The 22302-nt window shown below is 30.5% G+C and overlaps 1 protein-coding gene across 1 annotated transcript; it reads left to right on the top strand.

The window, feature by feature from the left end:
- Nucleotides 1–12143: 12143 nt before the first annotated feature.
- Nucleotides 12144–14986, top strand: LOC120070769 (probable nicotianamine synthase 4). Its single transcript, XM_039022652.1, has 2 exons — nt 12144–12705; nt 13929–14986. Exons 1-2 carry the CDS (start codon nt 12217–12219, stop codon nt 14547–14549), a joined length of 1110 nt encoding a protein of 369 aa, XP_038878580.1. The 5' UTR covers nt 12144–12216; the 3' UTR covers nt 14550–14986.
- Nucleotides 14987–22302: the final 7316 nt, after the last annotated feature.

Consider the following 22302-nt stretch of genomic DNA (forward strand, 5'->3'; position numbering starts at 1 on the left):
ATTGTCCATACAAATCAAAGGACAAGTTCTTATAGGCAAGAGTTCATAATTTACTCACGATTAAGATTGAGTCATATATGATAATCTCGAAAAATATTAATAATTACGAGCTTTTAGGGGACAAAACCCAATAAGTTAAATCTCAAAGTAATCTTGGTATTATACCTCGAAGCCTTTTGAACCAAGAAAAATCCAAAATCAGTTGGTTAGATTTAATGGATCATTTTCAGAATAATCGAGAGATTACGCCTTAGATCCTTGTAAACCATGACAAGTTGAAAATCAATTGGTTGGGTTTGATAAGTCATTCCTAGATTAATCTAAAGATTACACCCTAAAGCCTTCTTAATTATGAAAAGCCTATAATCAGCCTAAGAAGGGTTTGATGAGTCACTTCAAAAGTAATATGACAACTACCTTGAAGATCTAAAAATTAAGGAAGGTTTAAAATCAACTCAGAAGGTTTGATAGGTCATTCTAAAAGTAATTTGGAACTCTAGAATTTAAAAATGTCTTTTCAATGATGAAGAATGAACCAAAACTTAGAAGTGCTTGAAGGGTTGTAAGGCCACAAAATTTCCTTAAACAAGCCAAAAGATGGACCAAGTTGAGAAATAGAATAAATAAAAAGTTAACTCCCAAATTGGATCTTGAATGTCCAAACATAGAAGGTTGAATTTTAAATCCCAAATAGGACATGAGAATTAAGGTTATAGGTGATTTTGAACGTAAGAAGAAAATCCCAAAAAAGAAAATAGCATTAGGTAAATTGTAACAAGTATATATTCAAAATCTATCCAAGCTAGGAATACACAAGAGGCAGACCTGAGAGACCCAAATAAAATTCCAAGGAAGTCCATAGAAAAAGTAGTTGAACCAATCGACACAAGCTTATACCTTGGCCTCAAATATCGAGATAAACCCACATTTATGCAGGGCATACTTCTTGTAAGTCACTGACTCTTTCTTCCTCTCTGATTAGGTTGTCCCCAACTTCTTGAGTTCCGTTCGAAAAAGGATTAAGAAAAATTCTAGATTTACCGCTTATAAATACATCATTATAGCTATAAAGTAAGTGCTTATTTTCCTCCTTAAAAGCTTGCTCACTCCATCACTAAAAGTAACTTAAACATCAAAGTGTATGTGGTCAATCCCTACAATGGTGTTTAATTTTCTTATTTTACTGATCTTTTCTTCTCTAAATAACAAAATTACGCTCTACCACACGTGAATGTCAAGGGAGTTTTCTTTACCTGGATTTTGCTATACAAAACATTAAAAAAATAAATTAAAAAATTAAAAAACTCTTATAATAATTAAAATCCTATAGGAGTTGTGAACCATATAGAAGATCAACTTTGAATAGAAAACAATCAACCTAAGTTTCATACAATTTATGAAAAAGTCAATTACCCGAATGAAGGGAGACTTTATGAAAAGATGACATTGATGGTTTCAAATTATGAATATTGAAATTTGAAATCATCAATTTGCAAAATTGATAGACAGAACATATGCAAAAAATTTGCAACTAGTACTACTTTAAATAGAACATACTTCTGTCACATAGAAACAAAAATATTATAATGACCACAAATCTACAAAAGCTTAGGGTCTTACAAATTGTTTTTATTCTTTAAGAGAAAAGGAACAGAAGCTAAATTTTATTCAAGTCCTTGTCCTTTTCTGTTTCCAACACTTGAGATTCTTAGAGAGTATTAGCTTCTTTTATTTGTATTTAGGGGCGTTTGGAAAGAGGAGATGAGATGAATTGAATTGAGATATGAATTCAACTCATTGTTTGGGAGGCTAGTTTTGTATGTCACTGTCATTTTATATCATGTCCATCACAATGCATTCAGTCCTTCTCACCATTGATGCCTCTTTGCTCAATTCCAGTGACTACCTTCGACAACAAACATTGGCAACCACTTTTGATGACCAACTCTTGTGACTACCTCTAACAAACAACTCTAGCAACTACCTCCAATAACCAACTCTAATGACTACCTCTGATGGCTAACTCAGGCTACCACCTCCGAGAGCCAACTCAGACAACCACCGCCTATGGCCAACTCCGGCAACATCTAACCACTACTATTGATGGCCAACTCTGGTGATCTCTGATAATGGCCATTCCACCAACTTCGGCGACCATTATTTTAAATTATGACTACTACAAATTTGGTTTTTATTAGCACATGAGTTTTTTTATTTTGTTGACTCTCATGACATAAAACTATCAATAAAACCTTAATTTAAAACTTAAAAATAACTATTAATATATATAAAAAAAACATATAAAATATCAATAAATGTTTATATTTAAATTGACGCATAAAATTGTCAATAAAAACGCATTTATTGACACAAAAGTATGTAAGTTTCGTCAAAACATTGAATTTTCCATTTTTTTTATTTGTTCAATAGTATTTTATAATCGTTTTTTATAGTAATTTACCATTAATAAAATCACTTTTATTATGTAAGAAATCAAACAAACGCTTATGTAATTAAAAACGCTTTTGAGAAAAAATTGTCAAACATATGAGTGTTTTTATTTAATTTTTTTTAATCAAAAGTGTAAAAATAAGAATGACTTAACCAGAAACGTCATATGCACAAATTTGTAAAATGATTACTTAAATTAAAAAAAAAAAATTGAAATGCATGATCCAAAAGTAAATCTTAAATCTCATTTTCCAAAACTCCCAATAATACATGTCTGCTAAAAAAATAATGAAATAAAGTGCAATCTATAGTTTATTAAAAAAAAAGTATAGTTATTGAATAAAAAAGTTTTTAAACAAAAACAATTATCATAAAGTAAGATTATTCATGTAAAAAATCTACATCATATATCTTTAATATGAAATCAACACCTCAAACACTTAAAATACAGACATATGAACTCAACAAACATATAAACTTCACAGACATATAAATTTTTGACATATGAAAGTCAACTCAATGTTTTAAAATTTTTACTTAAAATTTTAGTAGATTTACAGACATTTTTCTCTTAAACTTTTCACTGTATAAAAAAATTATATATAATCTCTTCTGTATCAAAACTTTTCATTAGAATTTGATTTACTGTTTGGCCTTACCTTTTTCATTAATCATTAAAAAAAATCTAAAACTTTCTTTTACATCGGTATACATGCTCTCTTACATTTATTACTTTAAATACATATACATATATATATCACCATGTCCCTAAATTATTAAACTTGAGTATAACTTAAATGATAAAAGACACCAAATACGATTCTAAAAGTCAATAGTGTGATCCCTTCCAACTTTACAATTGTTAATCTAGAAAAAATTACACACATATATAAGACTTAAGACTTGGAATTCGGATTCCGGTGCTCTGATATTCTCTTATATCCTTGCATCTTGGTAACATCATTCTTACATGTCTTGAACCCTTTGGCACATTGAATGAAGTTAATTGGTCGGAGTTTAATATGTTAGAGTTAATTAGTAAGTTTATGTTTGGGTTTTGAGGTTTAGAGTTATAAGATAAAGTTCCTTCATAATTATGAAAAGTAAATTAAAAGGAAAAGATGAAGATGCTCGATAAATGTAAAAAGAAGAAATTGAGAGAAAATAAAGTTACTCGATAAATATAAAAAAACAGAAAAGATGGGAAAATTGAGTTACTCGATAAACGCGTCAACTTCAATAGTATTTGTTTTACGCTAACTTAAGACGTTGGTAGATTAAATGACCTGAAGACCCCATAAATCAATATGAGTTCTTTCTATGTTTTGTCATTATTTACATACTTCCTAAAAAAATTCTTAAGAAGTCACCCGATATATGATTACTTCAAATTATAAGTACAATTAACTTAGAAGTTTCTATGGTTGATCTACTGCAAAGTTAGATCTACATTGTTAATATAGGTAATAGATATCAATATTTATATGTTTTCTTTAACCACTTTCATATATTCGAAATCTATAAAAACGATCATAATTTTCACAAAAATAAGAACGATACCCTAAATTTGTTTAGAAAAACAAAGAGAATGGAAACAAACTGATTATTGGATTTGTTCCATTTCCTCTAAAAAAACCAAAACCAAACAAGAAACAAAGAACAATAACGTTTCTTAGTAAACCCTTATAAAAGTAAAGATGCATCGCATAAAAAACATAATAAATAATTATTTAATTTTGTTGGAGCTATTGTACTCTTTTGCACATATATTTATACATTTGATATAAGTTATGATCTATACGACAAAGTGAGGTGTCCATCAATTTGTACTTTGCGACGACTTCAGCTATGTTGATGATTAAATTCAATTTTAAAATTGTAATTATACAATAAGATATTACTTAGCTTGATAATTAATTGAGGGTCATTCGATAATGATTTAGTTTGTTGTTTTTTAATTTTTAAAAATTAGATTTATAAACACTAATTCTATCCATAAGTTTGTATATTTTGTTATCCTCTTATTCTCCTAATATTTTTAAAAACTAAGTCCAAGTCTTGAAATATATATATATATATATATATATATATATTACTACTAAAAAACTCGATTTTGTTTTTAGAGTTTACTAGGTGTTTAGCTTAAGCTTTTAGGTTAATCGTTAATTTAAGATGATATTAGAGCGAGTGGTATAAGAGGTCATGTGTTTAAACTTTTGTAATGTTATTTCCTCCCCAATTAAAATTGATTTCCACTTGTTGGATCAAGTGTTCCTTTAATATACTTGTGAGTACCATAATTAAAAATATGAGAGGAAAGAAACATAAATTTCAAAAACTAAAAACAAAAACGAAATTGTTACTGAACGAAACTAAGAGCACGTTTGGAAACCATTTGATTTTTTGTTTTTCGTTTTTGAAAATTAAGCTTATAAACACTCATATATACCACCTCTAAATTCCTTGCTTTGATACCTACTTTTTATATGTTTTTAAAAAACCAAGTCAAATTCTGAGAACTAAAAAATAGTAGTTTTAAAAAACTTGTTTTTGGTTAAGAATTTAGGCCCCATTTATAGTAATTTGGTTTTTGGTTTTTGGTTTTTTTTTTTTTTTTTTTTTTTTTTTTTGAAATGGATACATAGAGTCAGTAGGTGCATCTGAACGTCTCCACTAAGTAGACACAATTTTAGCATCCTCATCATTTTCCATTATAGATATATCATTAAACACAAATGAGAGTGCATAGAAGCAGTCCAATAGAACTAGAGATAAGCCCGAAAAGCAAGCAACAAAATTAAATTTTACAAAAAAACATGAAGATTGATGGCATTGTGATGTAGTCTTTGAAGAGCTTGTTTCTGTGAGACCAAACACCCGATAGAACCGCAACCACCATGTTGAAGATGATAATCCCTTTTCTGGAAGAAGATTTGTTCTGACAGAGGGCTTTGTTGAAAAGTTTGTCATTATTAAACTTTATTTGTGGCATTTAGTGTGACTTTTGGGTTTTGTGACTTTTAGTTTTTTGTAACTAATAGTGATTTTAAGTTATAAGAGTTATGTGAGTTATGAGCATTTGATGATATTTATAGTTTTAAACCATTGACATTCTTATGGTTATGTTTGTAAGCCTATATAAAAGCATGCTTAATTGAATGGAAAAGATATATCTCTCATTTTTCATATTTGTCCTCCACGTTTTTTTCTAACAAGCTTTACAAAGATCCTTGATGGTATTGCTTCTGTTTGGCCATCCCGACAGAGTAGTCACCAAATCCCATGGATTTTTGGCAACTTCACTAAGAAATGAAGAGATGTTGCATATTTTCCCTATGGTTCTTACATAGAGGGCACCGATTTGGATTAAGCATATGCTTTGGCGGCTTTCTTTGAAAAGAAAACTTTTTTGGGAGGTTGGATTTCCATAAATTCTTATATGACCTACTATTCATCAGGGTGCTGCTATTTGTATCTTGTGTGTGCATAACCTCCTTAATTGTCCATACCTTAAAAACGCCATTGTTGCTTAGCTTCCAAATTGCTACGTTCATACCACTGTCAAATTGGTCTTTTAGGTTGAATATCCCAATCCATAAAATCAATATTCCAAATCTCGTTGGTTTTTTATTTCTTGTTTTTGAAAATTAAATTTATAAACACTACTTAAACCCTCCAAATTTCTTCGTTTATTATATACTTTTTATCAATTGTTTAACCTACCAAGCCAAATTTTGAAAATTAAAAAAAAAAAAAAATAGCTTTTAAAGTTTTGCTTTTGTTTTTGTAATTTAGTTAAGAATTTAACCATTATGCTTTAGAAAAATGTAAATCATTGTAAGAAATTGAGAAAAAATAGGTTTAATTTTCAAAAACTAAAAACAAAAAATGAAATGGTTATCAAATGAGATCTAAACTATTCTATTTAAGATGGATACAAACCATAATAAGAAAATGAGAGGAAATAGACTTAATTTTCAAAAACTAAAAATAAAAATAAAATTACTACTCAATGACCTAAAGAATTGGTTTTTTATTTAGATGTGGAATGATACACAATTAGAAACCAATCAATTTGTTATTTCAAGGAAAGAAAAACCAATGAGATTGCATGAAGTTAATAACATTTCTCTTTTTGGAGATTACTATGTTCATCTTCCTTGCAACCTTTTATTGTTTTTAGTCTAAATTATATAAAATTAGTGAACTTTGATAAACCTTGATTAGTTTGGTTATATATGCTTTTAAAGCATGATTATGTTCCCCATGTGGGTCACTTCTGTTTGTGAATTTGGGTATTTCTTTTGCAAATTTCAGGGTTCCTTTATAAAAGGAATTTCAAAATAAATTTAGATACATAGAAAATTCATCTTATAAATTTATAATAGAGATAATTCTAAGTAAGTTGTTTCTTAGATGTTATTATTCACTAATAAAATTGTATCTAACAATGTAATACATAGAATTAAAGACGTTTTCTTTTTGTTCATCTTTTTTTTTAGTAAGCTTAGGGTTTAGGGTTTACTGTCCTAATCTCATATGTTTTTAAATTGTTCTTGAATGCATAGAAAACAAAATCTTGTTAGATTGCCTTGAATCTGGTATTTGGCACTCCGAACGACTAAGTATGGGATCTTGCTGAATTGAATTCGTATTTGACAAATTTATATTATTTACGATTTTGACTCTAGAGTTTAGATAAGTACACTATATAAACTTTCGTAACCCTAGAGGTGTATTTGACATGTATTTTAAAGTTTCTCTCAAATAAAATCATTCACTCTCCCTACCCGCAAACATAACTAATATGTTGTTAATAAACCATGTAAATATGTATGTTGATTGCTTATTGCTTTACATTTTTTTTTCTATTTTCCTTATTTATAGATTTCATAACAAATGTAAAGAAATTTTTAATTGGTGGCCTCATTGGCATCGCAACAAGATTATGGTTTTTGAAAAAAAAAAAAAAAAAAAAAAAAAAAACCTAAATGTTCAATGCAAACCAACAATTATTGATGCAATACAAAACCTAATAGCACTTACATACCTGTTTTTATTCTACCAATGTAGTATATCGATCTATAAAGCACAGATACTTCATGTGATACAAAGAATCAGTATCAAATACGTATCGGATATCAATACTTCTAGATACTTTTCAAATACGTATCTGACACGCGGTTTAACGTATCTATACTTTCAGATACTTTCTAAATACGTATCTGACATGCGATTTGACGTATCTATTTTCATGCATAATTTTTTTCTAAAGAAAAAAGACAAGTAACTCATCTAATCTTTTCCAATCTAAAATTAGGCAACCTATTTAAAAAGCTCACTACTCGAGTCCGAAACTAAAAGAAAATAAATAAATAATGGGCCAAACCCTAGACTAGAATAATCTAATCTCCATCTTCACATTTGAGTCCCCACAATGTCCACCAAAATATAAACCATTTGATATCTTCAACAATAAGTTCTTCGTTGATCTTCATACTTCTCTCTCTAATATTCTTCTTCTTCTTCTTTGCAATATAAGTCACTTTTCTATTACATTTTATTAACTATTGTACTTCAACATCGTAGATGTTGCTTTTTTTTGTATTGTATTTCAGTGTTTATATTCTATTTTATGCTATTGTTATTAACTTGTATGCTAAATTTATCTATATCCTAGATTTTTTTAAAGAAAAAAATGTCTTTTCAACGTATCAAGTATCCTCGTTTTTCATAGATATATATTAAAAAAAATATATAAAAAAATGGTGCATCCTTAGACGTATCAGTATCTTAGTTTTTTAGAAATTGGCGAATCGCCGTATCCGATTGTATCCATATTGTGTAGTCGTATCTGTGTCTGTTCTTCATAGATATCGATGCTAAACCTAATAGTAAATGAGCATGTAAACAATTATTTTTATAAATACAAAATAAAGAAAATAAATTTTCCACTTACATACCATTTTTTCATAGATTGTATTTAAATATAAGAAAATGAACAAAAATATTTATAAATATAACAAATTTCACTTTATATTTGTGATAGACTACGATGGACTACTATCTACGTCTATTTGTATCATGATAGATACAAACAGTAGTCTATCGTGATCTATTGCAGATAGATAGTGATATTTTGTTATTATTGGTAAATATTTTCAGCAATTTTATCATCTAAAATAATTTTCTATTTTTTATTATGGAAGAAATATGACACGTTGATAATAGACATATATATAATAACGCAAACGAGTATTCAAACCATCACAATAATAATAAGAAGGAAAATTTTTCAATTTGCACTCTAAACTTTAAGAATTGTATGTATCAATTTAAGCTCTATACTAATCATTATATCATTTAAATCCTATATATATGAAAGTTCATTATTTAAATTGATACAGTCATTAGTTTAGGATTTAAATTTACACAATTCCTAAAATTTATAAATTGATATATTCCATAATAGTAAATACTAAACTTGACAAGATATATGCATATTACTTTTAACTTGTCTATTTAGTAGATGAATGGTAGACTTAAAAACACGTTTCTAGTTTGGGTTTTTTTTTTAAATTTGAGAAAAATTAGAAGTTATTTTCGTTTTTCATTTTTTGCAACATGTAGATTCGGGATCGAACCTCAAATTAAGTTACATTATTTTGACAATTAGCTAGAGGTTTTTTTTTAATGAACTTGAGGTTGTTTTTATCAAATATAGAAGAAAACAAAGATTATCGATCAATTTATTTATTTATTTATTATCATTAATTCTTTTGAGTAAGGAAACAAAGGATTAGATAAGTAAAAGTCATAAAATAAAAAGCAAAAACGTAGGTTATGACACGTATATGGCAATGGCATAAGTTCCAAAAATTAAATAAAATTTACCATTAATTAAATGGAATGACCAATGACGTCAGAAATAAAAAGATGATTGGAAATTTAGAATATGGAAATGAGGTCATTCTTACATATATGGCATTAACAATGTCAATTTGTGACACCCATTCGAGTATTTACAAAGCCACAATGAATAGTGCTCCCACTCGGGTGTGTGCTTGATACCCAAGTGTGCTCATCATTTAAAGGCTATTCCATATAATAATAATCATCATAATAATAATAATGTCATATTTTTATGATAGAAAACAAATGCCGACTAATATTATATATATTATATATATATATATATATATATATATATATTTTTTGTTAATTACCACTAAATTCTAAAGAACATAGCTCAACTGACATATAAATGTATTAGCGATCAATTAGAGGCTCGTGATTTGAATCCTCCTATCCTATTGTACTAAAAAAATATCAGTAACTATACTACTTAAATACATTCATCATTTAAAGTTTATCCATAAAAAATATGAAAAGGGCTCGTGTTAAATTATTATTAATATTTTTTTGCTAAAACAATAAAAAAGAAAAAACACTTTACATTCTCCCATGGTTAAAAGAAATAGTCATTTAAAGTATATTCTCATCGTTCAAAGGTTGCAATATTGTTGTTAATCTTTTATAAGGTTTTTGTTATATGGGAGATGATCAAAGGTTGTTTAACCAAAAGTACATCATGGAGATATACGGGGATGATCAAAGGTTTACAAGAGAATTGTATAATATAATAATTTTTTTTTAACATTTTTCCTAATTTAAATGGAAAAGTTGAACTATATATATATATATATATATATCAAGTAAAAAATGTCAAACCGAGCATAGGTTGATTGATATATGAATGTGTTAGTAATCACGAGGTTTGTGGTTTAAATCCTCGTACCCTCCATTGTACTTAAGAAAAAAATAAAAAAAAAATAAAAAACTTATTAATTATAATGAATATATTGATAAACATGAGAGGTTAGTTTGGCAATATAAATCTCTAGCTTCCTTTTCTTTCTTTCTTTCTTTTTCCAATTATAATTTGCTGTTCTAAAAGGAAAAGTTATATTTATGATTATGGTATTTGAAATATATCTGTATTAGCTACAATGGAGAAATAATAGACTCTTGAAATTAATGCACTTGATTGTGCTAGAGAAATTTGATTTTGGCCACATAAATTGCTTAAATTTGATTCATCTTCAAACTTTACAACCATTTTTTTAAAAAAATATTTTCTTTGAGTTAGATGCAATGTATATGGTAATTAGAATTCTCTTTAGTATTGTATTAAAAAAAAGTTTTTGCATCTGTTTTATTAATATTAAGTAATTTCTAATTTAATATTTATTATAACTAATGTGTTTTGATTATTAGAAGAATCACTTGAAATTGAAGTTAAGAACAAACATACCAAATAGGGTGAATGTTTGGAAAGAAAAGACATTCAAATTGCTTCATTCTAGCTTATAGAAAAAAGGATTGAACAAAACAATTCTATTCTAGATCTTAAACTTTTGCATTATTTATTCTAATCTAATTCTTATGCTTTCAAGATTTTTTTTTTTTTTTAACTCCTAAGCTTTTGCATACAAACCTAACTTTTTTTTGTCTTTTAGGGTTTTCAATTATTACACAAAAAAAATTATATAAGAGCTTGGACTTATATTTTAAACTATATTCCAGAGCTAGTTCAAAAAGGTTTGACCTAAAATTCTATATCTAATACGTAAAAGGCTATGTTCAAAGACTAAAAATAGAAAGTTACAATACAATAACTCAACTTTTTTTCAAAACCAAAACTATATACCAATATACATATAAAAATTGACAAAAAAAAAAAAAAAAGAAAAAGAAAAAAAGAAAAACTGATTTTTAAAACAAAATCATCGACTAACCAGACAATCTAACAAAAACAACAAAAATCAACTAAATCAAACAAAAAATTAAGATCTCGTTTGGTAACCATTTTTATTATGGTTTTTGTTTTGAAAAATTAAACCTATGGACACTACATCCATCTCCAAATATTTTTTTTTGTTAACCACATTTTACCCGTGGTTTAAAAATTCAAACTAAATTTTGAGAACTAAAAAAGCAATTTTCAAAAAGTAGTTTTTGTTCTTAGAATTTGACTAAGAATTTAACCATTGTACTTAAGTAAGAAAAATGTGGATGAAATAGGTTTAATTTTCAAAAACTAAAACAAAAAACCAAATGTTCACCAAAAGGGCCTAAAAGTCTAACTCAAATATAAAGTGTTCAATAAGATTTATCAAAACTAGATCAATTTACTATTTTTCAACTTTACATATACTATAAGTATACGAATCTATCTTATTAGGGCACTTGCAAATATAGCAATTATGTCCAAATTATTACTAAATATAACACAATACAAAAAGAATTTCAAATATACCAAAATTTAGATTGAACTCCTAGATTCTGTCAGTGATAAACCATATTGTTAATAAGAGTCTATCACTCATAGATTTTTCGATATTTGACAATTATTTAAAAATCTTATTATACACTTAATTATTTGCCCTAAAAAGCACTACCCATTACGGTTACCCTAATAAAAACTAGTTAAAATTATATGTTTGAAAAAGTATCGTCGTCAAAACTTATAAATTTATATGTAGATTCGACCTCTTAAACTAGAACCAATCTTTAAGAACCCTAAGTTAAAACCATCAAAATAGAATATATATAGTTCCAATGGACCCCACAAGAACTTTGGCTCAAATGTCAATAAATAAAGCCACTCATTGAAGAACCCCCTTAAGGGAAAAAAAAATAAAGAAAAAAACTTTCTTTTAAAACTCTCTGTTTGTATCTTTCTTTTTTGCTCATAGTGTCGACATGGTTTGTGAAGAAGAAGCTCTAATTCAAAAGGTTAGTGAATTATATGATGAAATCTCAAGCCTTGAAAGCCTCAAACCTTGTAACCATGTCGACACTCTCTTCACTAAGTTGGTGGTCACGTGCATGTCACCCACCTCCCCTCATTTCCATATCAATTCACTTTCAAAATCACTTCAACAAATGAGATCAAATCTCATTCGTCTTTGTGGTCAAGCTGAGTCTCTTTTAGAGTTCCATTTTTCTGATCTCTTAGCCAAATTTGATTCCCCTATTCATCATCTTCATGTCTTCCCTTACTTCTCTAATTACCTAAAACTTAGCCTCCTTGAATTCTCCATCCTTCGCCGCCACTGCCCCGTCCTTCCCTCCGCCGTCGCCTTCGTTGGCTCTGGCCCTCTTCCTCTTACCTCCATCGTTCTCGCCACCCGCCACCTCACCTCCACCGTCTTTCACAACTACGATCTCGACTTGCTCGCTAATTCCAAGGTTATATATGTTGGTTCATTCATTTCTTGTAATTTTCCTTCTTTTCGAGCTTTTGAATTTAGTAGTGATTTACTAATATGTTTTTTAAGTCTCCAATTAATTTTGATAACCACATGTTTGGTATAACTTTCTGGTTTAGAAATTTACATGCTTTGTGAATATATTTTAAGAACCAAAACAGGTTTTTGAAAATTATTTTTTAATCTCATTTGATAATCATTTGATTTTATTTTTTCAATTTTTAAAAATTAAGTCTTCAAACATCATTTCCATCTCTAATTTTTCAGCTTTGTTATCTTTTTTTTTTAACCAATATTTTAAAAAAAAAACCAAGGTCAAGTTTTGAAACTCAAAAAACTGTTTTTCTTTTTTAGTTTGTCTTTCTAAGCAAGGTTTTTCTACTCATATGTTGTCTTTTGCAGCCCCAAGGTTACCATTATCTAGCTTTCTGAGCAAGTTTTTCTAGTTTCTTGCTAATTCGAAGGTTATATATTGTCTTTCCTAGAAAAAAATATGAGTTTGTTAGTCTGGTTAATTAATTTGTTGCAATTTTCATTATATATTTCTCAACTTTTGAATTTAGCAGTGATTTAACATGGATATATCCAGACAAGTATTTGACTTTCTACTTAATATTGAAAATCAGATGTTTGGTAATGATTTTGGTTTTAGAAATTTATATTCTTGTTTCTTCTCAATATTTCAATTATAGTTTTCAAACTTCTTAAAAAGGGCACTTGAAATCATGGCTAAAGTTGAAGGAAAAAACTTTTTGGAAACTGTTTTTCTAGATCACCTTAGGTAATCATTTAATTTTAGGTATATTTTCTTTTAATTTCTTACCATGACTTACATTTTTCTTAAGTAAAAAAATTGAGTTCTTAACTAAATTGCAAAAATATCAAAGAATTTTTAAAAACTAGTACTCTTTTTTAGTTTTCAAAATTTGAAATGAATTTTAAAAATATTAATACAAATTAAAAGTTGGTAACAAATCAAGAAATTTAGAGATGGAAGGGACATTCATAAGCTTAATTTTCAAAAACTAAAAGCTAAAAACCAAATTTAATCAAACTAAAAATACGGGTAGAAAAGAGATAATAAAACATAAAAACTTATGGATAGACGAAACTAGTGTTTACGAGGATTTTTTTTTTCATTTCAAAAACTAAATGTATACCAAATGGAGCCTGAAATACTAAACTCATATTTTCTTCGAACAGGCATCGAACTTGGTGTCGCTCGACCCGGACCTGAAGACTAGGATGGTATTTCACACGTGCGACATCATGAAAGTGACAGAGGAGCTGAAACAGTACGAGGTTGTGTTTTTGGCAGCTCTAGTAGGAATGGAGAAGGAGGAGAAATTAAGGGTGATTAAGCATTTGTCAGAGTTCATGTCAGAAGGAGCTTATTTGATGGTGAGAAGTGCACATGGAGGAAGAGCTTTTCTATATCCTGTGGTTGAAGATTGTGATTTGGTAGGGTTTGAGGTTTTATCTGTGTTTCATCCCACTGATGAAGTTATAAACTCAGTAATAATTGCACAAAAAAAGATGATTTTCGATGACAACAATGATAACGATGACAATCGAGATTATTTATCTGTAAATTCAGATAAATTAGAGGAAGATGAAAATGAGAAGGTGATGATTAGTGGTTTTGATCGTAAGAATAACGGTGTTATGCATAACGATAAAGACAGCGACGACGATGACGGTTGTTTATCTGTTAATTCAAGTAAACAAGAGAAAGATGAAAATGAGAAGGTGATGCTTAGTGGTGGAATTGATCATAAGAATAATAATGGAGTTGTGCATAATAACAAATGTTCTGAGATTTAAAGCTTCAATAATAATCATGGAGGTAAGATTGAGGAATTTGTAATGGAAGCAGCTGAGTAGTAATAATAATTCACCACTTGAGTTATTATTCTTCTCTTTAATTTTGTTTAAGTGGGGGTTTCTGATTCTGATTCTGAAAATTCTGGTTTTGAGGCTTCAAAAAATATTATGTGTTCCTTCTTTTTTTCAATATGGGAAATAATTTTGATTTTATTGAGGAACACATTCATGGGAAAGGAGCATAACAAAGGTTATAAGGTTTTATGTTATATTTTTGTTTTTTTTTTTTTTTAATTAATGTTGTTCTAGAGTTCATTGGGTCATATTCTCTTGCAAATGGACCCTTTCAGTTTTATGTTGGTTGATGTGTTTTGTAATAATTTTTATGTTCTCACTTTTGGATGAGAATCTTATAAGATGGTTGTTTCGTTTGGCTACGGTGTGTTTTTAGTTTGTGATTTTGTTTTTAGTTTTCTGTTTTTCATAAGTTCTATATTATATTTTCATATTTCTGGAAGAAAGGCTTGAATTCTTAGTGAATTTCTTAATAAAAAAAAGAATTAAAACTATTTTTTTCTTTCTAAATTTATGGCTTAATTTTTTAAAACAACAGTAGAAAATGAAGAATATTGTTTATTAACTTATTTTTCAAAATTAAGTCTATACGCATTCATTCCATCTCTAGGTTTCTTTATTTCATTATCTACTTTCTAACTAAGCTAAATTTTCAAATATATATATTCACTCTTTAAAGACAAAATATTGAAAAAGAAAATTACATTTTTGGTAGTTTTTTAAATAAATAAAATGATCAATAAACTAATATAATATTTTTAAGAAAACAAAATTATTATGAAACTCAAACTGAATTAATTTTCATTTGATAAAAGTTCACACATGCGAGAGCCCAAATATTAAATGAATATAGTTAGGGTTTTGCATCAAAATAATATATTCTTTTTTAACTTTTATTTTGCCTTGTTGATCAAACAACCTAAGTTCGCTTCTGATTCTCTTTTACTTCATGAAACTGAGAAAATTATTGGGGTAATTTCTTCAAATTTTATTTGGTTGTTAATAATGATTCAATTATTTTGAATAGGCTCTAAGTATAGAAGTTTTATTTATTTATTCATTTATTATTAGAAGTAGCATAACTTAATGAGTAGCTTTCTTAGCATTTGAAGAAGTTTAGAACTCCATATATATTGAACTTAGAGAAGAAGAAAAAGAAAAAGTCATTGCATATGGCATATGTAAGATCATTTAACATAACAAAATAAATGGGGAGAGAGTAAAAAAAAAAAAAAAAAACTAGGGTTGGAATTTAACTATTGTAATATGTAATTTTACTGAGTATAAGAACCATTTGGTTTTTAGTTTTTGATTTTTGAAATTAAGCTTATAAACACTACTACATCTCAGTACACTATTTGTTTGTTGTCTACATTAGAATGCTTTTAAAATCTAAACTTCAGTTCTAAGCTCATTTGATAAATGTTTAAGGTTCATTTGGTAACCAATTAGTTTTAAACTTTTGTTTTTGAAAACTAAGTCTATAGACATTACTTCTATCTCTAAATTTCTTTCTTTGTTATCTATTTTTTATACAAATAATTTTAAAAACTAAGCCAAATTTTGAAAACTAAAAAGATAGCTTTTAAAAAATTATTTTTGTTTTTAGAATTTAAGTTGCAAATCATTTTGTAAGAAATGGAAAAGAAGTAGACTTGATTTTCAAAAACCAAAAACAAAAAATGGAATGGTTACCAAACAAGGTCTTAGTTTTTTGTTTTGGAAAAGTAAGTATATTTCCTCTCAAATTTTTACAATAGTTTGCATCTTTCTTAAAGCAAAAAGAGTTAAATTCTTAGCTAAATTTCAAAAATAAAAACAAGTTTTTAAAACTATTTTGAGGTCATGTTTGGTAACCATTTGGTTTTTGGTTTTTTGTATATGAAAATTAAGCATATAAACACTACTTCCACCTCTAAATTTCTTCCTTTGTACTAATAAAATTCCAACTTCTACTTATCAAAAAAAAAAAAAAAAAAGATGTTGGGTACTCTTGGAATGAAGTACGAGAAGATTCATACATGTAGCAACGATTGTTGCTTGTTTAAAAAAGAACTCTCTAATGCAAATGTATGCCCCATTTGTGGTACGTCAAAATGGAAGCTTCATAAAAATTTAAAGGAAATGTCTAAGAATATCCCAACAAAAGTCATGTGGTATTTCTCTCCAATTCCAAGATTTGAAAGAATATTTCGAAGTAAAGAAACAATAAGTTTATGTTGGGTTTTAAGTCCTAAAAACTCGCAGTTTGTAAAATAATAAACATTTTCTATTATCAATGTACTTGTTATTGATCTCATAAATTGTATAAAAGTCTAAATCCAATAAACTAAGACTCATGACTATTGTATGAGTACTTGAACTTTATGTGGAGACATAAGAGTGAATCAGGTTCGAGTAAATAGTCAAAATGATCTATGGTCATGAATGAGGTTGGGTACCTTATCTGGTAACATCATTGGATGCAGCCTACTCTGTAGTTGTTACAAAGAGTTGTAAAGTGCTACATACGATGTGATCCTAATTCGTACATTATGACATGAGAAGTAGGGCATCCTATGCAATGAGTTTGCATAAGATCAGGACCAAGAAATAAGTCACTCTTACTTTATAACGTTGTTTTACTATTTAAGACTGACTATTTTCACCTAGATGACTAGGTAACTCAATCTTAATCCTAAGCTAATTATGAAACTCTTGTTTATTTTGGGATTGCCCTTAGATTTGCATAGTTGAGGGTGGCTCAACAGCATCGACTCAATAAGACTCCCATTTCAAAGGTAAAAAGATCGGATAAAATGGCTGGGGACATAGGTGCAAAGACGTAATTCACACCTATTCGATTTAAGAATAGGAGAAAGGTTATTTCTCAAAGTACTGAATCCAGGTCTTGAACAAGGTCCCACCTTCTCACTAGCTAAGAGAGTTGTTTAGTGATTGGATCACAAACCATTGTTCATTAGAGGATCAGTAGAGACTTGAGGAATAAGATATAATCTCGCGGGGTAACATATATTTTGACCCTCCATTATTACGAACAACCTGTGAAGGATCCACTTGCTAATTATGGTTAAATCATGTGGACATAATATATACTACGTGAGGGGAGTGCAACTATGACTTTAGTGGAGTGAACCCATTAGTTAACAAATGAGAATTAACTTGGTCTATATGAGTTTAGCCATTAATCTCGGATTGTGGAGCCCATGATCTATAGGTCTGCGAGGTCCTCTACTAGCCCATAACAGACTAGCTCTAGATAGCGTGAATAAGTTAATTTGAAACGTTCAAATTAGAATTAAGGAAATTTAGTAATGATATAAGTATATTATATGTTTAATTTTAGAATTAAACGGATAGGAGAATTTATATATTAAATATGATTTAAATATATAAAGATGGATATGTATTAAAATTAATTTAATTTTTATATTAAATTAATTAAGTTTTATTTAATAATTAATTTATGAATAATTAAATTTTTTCTTTTTAAAATCAAAATAGATTTAATAAAATCAAATTTTGATTTTTGAGATAAAATTGAAAAGGAAAATAAAACAAAATGCTTAAATGGAAAATGAGGATTTTCCATTATCCATCTTTTGAAGTAGCTCACACAAGAAGCAAATATCTTTGCCTTTGTCTTCTCCAAGCATGAGCTGCAACTCATGCAACTCTTTTCTTTGTATGTTGATCTACAAAATAATGAAAAGATTGGAGTGAAAATCGAGCATGCAATCTATAGAGATTTTTGAGAAGAAAAACAGGTTTAAAGAAAGAGTTCTTCAGCTATTTTTCTACAGAGTGAGCATTTCTCCTTCTACCCTTGATTCAAGCTTGTTTTGAGTTCCACAACTCAATCTAAAGTACCACGAGAATAGTGAGGAAGATCTTGAGATGATCTATAACAAGATTTGGAAGAAGATAGAGCTGGTGAAGGAGCTTTGAAGAAGTTCTATGCGTTGATCGTGCTCGCAAACATCCACCCAAGAAGAATCACCGCAACATGGTGGACCGCATTCCGGACGAAAGGATAATAAAGATCGATGAGACAGAAAGCTGACAACAGTCGGATCCAAATTAAGTTGACAGCGATAACGGTAACAAAGTACATCCAGCTTTATCGGTGACAACTATCCGGCGCATCATTCAGGAAGTAAAGCTATCCCATCTGTACAACCGGGAGAGAGAAGTCTCCTTTCACCTTTGATGCCCTATAAATACCAAGTGCATTCTTCAGAGAAGGGGTTAAGTAGTCGATTACTTCATCACTTTACAAGTTCACACCTCTGTTCATAGTTTTCTTTTCCATTTAATGGAGGAGCTAGAGAAGAGTGGTGGCGTTGGAGATTGTCCAAGATGGCTTGAGAGAGAACCTTGGGGCATAAGAGCAGAGAGTAGGTTGACTTTCACGAAAGCGAGAATATCTTTAGAGCACGAGTAGAACAATGTAACACCTGGTGGCAAGAAATTGCTCCAGGCTCTTTACTATACTTACATTGTTATTCTGTACTTCATCTTTTATCTATTCAATGGAAATTATATTTCTACATCTGCTCACTCTCATAATACACATGAGTAGCTAAGCTAGTTGAATAGGTTGAGAGGAACTAAGCTAACATGATCTAAGAAGTTCATTGCTTGCAATTTTCTTGTTTTATATTGTGCGAAACATCACTTTAGAGTTGCTCGAGAAAGAATCTAAAGAAAGAACCTAATGTCTCGAGAGAACTAAGTTAGAATCTGACTTGAAAAAGCAAGATTAGACCTGCATAAACAAGAAATGGGGACTTAGAGATAAGCTCTGTTTGTCAACTTGCATCGCATGCATCCTAGGAATAGAAATGATATTATGTGATCGCATATTTGTGTGAATGTCATGTTGTCATTGCATAAATAGAAATAGAGGTTTATGTGTAAACCCTGTAGACTTATCGCATATTTATCGCATGCGTTCTAGCCTTAGAAGCCATGGCATTCACGCCGAGAGGTGGTTTACTATTGTATGCATATTGCATGAACGCAACCTAGGGAGTGTTAGCCGAAACTCTTCTCAACCCGTTCACCGCATATTCATCGTATTTCCCGTTGCCAACTCTTTTCGAACTCTACCGCATTTATTATTATTTTCATTTATGCAACAACAAACTAACCACCTTATTTATTTTACCGGTTACCGTAAAGTTTTCATAAGAAAATTATCAACGCAAACTATTTTCACAAGTCCCTGTGATCATCCCTAGACTTACCAGGAAACTCAGAGGAATTTACACTTGGATTCCGCTGGGGAAACTTGAGAGCACAACGTTATCCATCAACACATATCATCCATATTCCACACTTAATAAAATAACGCACCAAGTTTTTGGCGTTGTTGCTAGGGACTTTGGCAAAATAGTTGTTAACGGTAATTTTTGTGAATTCTTTGCAGAACTCTCAATCTTTGGCGAACTATGACTCGGAGATTGAGAGAACATTTCGAAGGAGACTAAGGAACCGCCAACAGCAACCACAATCCGATAAAGAAGAGATGGCGGAGTAACCTAGGANCTCGGAGATTGAGAGAACATTTCGAAGGAGACTAAGGAACCGCCAACAGCAACCACAATCCGATAAAGAAGAGATGGCGGAGTAACCTAGGAATGCAGCACCAAACAATAACAATGCCATTGCAAATCTAGTTCTGTTGGCCAACGATCGCAATAGGCCCATTAGAGACTATGCATCGCCAAACCTCTATGATTTCTCTCCAGGAATCATGAGGCATGCCTTAGACGGAAGTAGATTTGAAATGAAACTGGTGATGTTGTAAATGATCCAGGCTGTAGGTCAAATCAGACGAAGGCGTGGCGAAGATCCGCACGTCCACCTCCGAAGTTTTATTGAAATCTGCAATACTTTTGTGTTCCCGAATATCTCTGCTGATGAGGTTCGACTAACGCTATTTCCATTTTCTCTCTGTGATCAAGCTAGGAAATGGGCTTATTCGCTTGAACCAGGAGAGATCACTTCTTAGGAGCAGGTGGTGGACAAGTTTATGAAGAAGTATTTCCTATCTACAGAGTACGCGAGACGAAGAAAGCTTATTACTAATTTTGAACAAGGCATGGACATATCGCTCAGCAATTCCTGGGTGAGGTTTAAAAGGTTAGTCCGAGATTGTCCGCATAATGGGTTGCCATACTGCCTTCAAATGGAAATTTTCTACCACGGTTTGAATCCTGCTTCGCAGACCGCTGCCAATGCGGCAGCAGCTGGTGGTCTGCTTGACAAGACTTATGATGAGGCAAAGAATATCCTAGTTCGCATCTCCAAGAATCATGAAGACTGGAAGGAGAGTGACCAGAGAATAAGACTCAAAGATTCTGACGCAAACAACGATGCTATTGTTTCATTGCAAAATCAAATGACCGCAATGATGAATTTGATTCAAGGAATGACAATCAGTAGCCCAACACTGCAAGGTGGGCAAATCAACGCAATAAGTCAAAACACCTCAAGGTGTGCGACTTGCGGTGATGGGCATGCGATGGAGGATGATCCAGAAAACCCACAGTCTGTATATTTTGTAAAGAACAACCCCTTTTCCAATACCTACAACCCCGGGTGGAAAAACCACCCAAACTTTGTTTGGAAGAATCCACAAAAAAACTTTCAATCTGTGGCACAATAAAAAAAAGCCACTAGGGTTCTTTCAACACAACAACGGTCAACAAAGCAACCAAACAAGTAGCTCACAACCACCACCGCAATCTTCTTCCCTAGAAGGCCTATTGAAGCAATATATAGAGAAAAATGAGACGGTGCTTCAAAGTCAGACTACGTCCATCCGCAACCTTGAATTGCAAATGGGCCAAATTGCAAATGAGCTTAAAAATAGACTGCAAAGGGCGCTGCCAAGTTCAACCGAGCTTCCATGCAACCTAAGGGCTTCAGGAAAGAAGCAATGTTAGGTTGTGACATTGCACAGTGGAAAGACTGTGGAGGAAGAAAAGAAGAAGCAGAACAGATCAACCTCCATCGCAGTTGAACCTGCAATTGCGACAACGCAAAAAGAAGAAAAAGAAAATGAAGTAGTAGAACCTGAGGTTGCGTCAACCTCAAAGTCAAATGAAACAAGAACCGTGAAAGTCTAGTTACCACCTTTCCCTCAGAGCTAAAGAAGAAGAAAAATGAAGAGGTACAATACCAATGCTTTCTATCTATGTTAAAACAATTACATGTTAACATTCCTTTCAGTGAAGTGGTTGAGGAAATGCTTGCCTATGCCAAGTTTCTGAAGGACATGGTAACCAAGAAAAGAGGCACTGGAAAATTTTCCACGGTGGCATTAACGCAAAGTTCCAAATCTATTATCCCACCGAAGATGAGTGATCCTGGGAGCTTCACTATTCCTTGCTCTATAGAAGGACTCTATATTGGGCAAGCCCTCTGACTTAGGGGCCAACATAAATTTGATGCCGCTGTCAATCTTTCGACAACTAAGTGTGGGGCAACTTGTTCCCACATCCGTGACTCTCCAACTGGCCGTGCTCAAATTGATAAATTTATGTTGCTAGCTGACTTCATCATCCTGGATTATGAGGCTGATAAAGATGTGCCCATCATTTTGAGGCGACCTTTCCTATCAACAGGTCGTGCTCAAATTGATGTGCACAAAGGCGAGATCACTTTGAGC

Source organism: Benincasa hispida, chromosome 2 (genome assembly GCF_009727055.1).
Source record: "Benincasa hispida cultivar B227 chromosome 2, ASM972705v1, whole genome shotgun sequence".
NCBI lineage: Eukaryota > Viridiplantae > Streptophyta > Magnoliopsida > Cucurbitales > Cucurbitaceae > Benincasa > Benincasa hispida.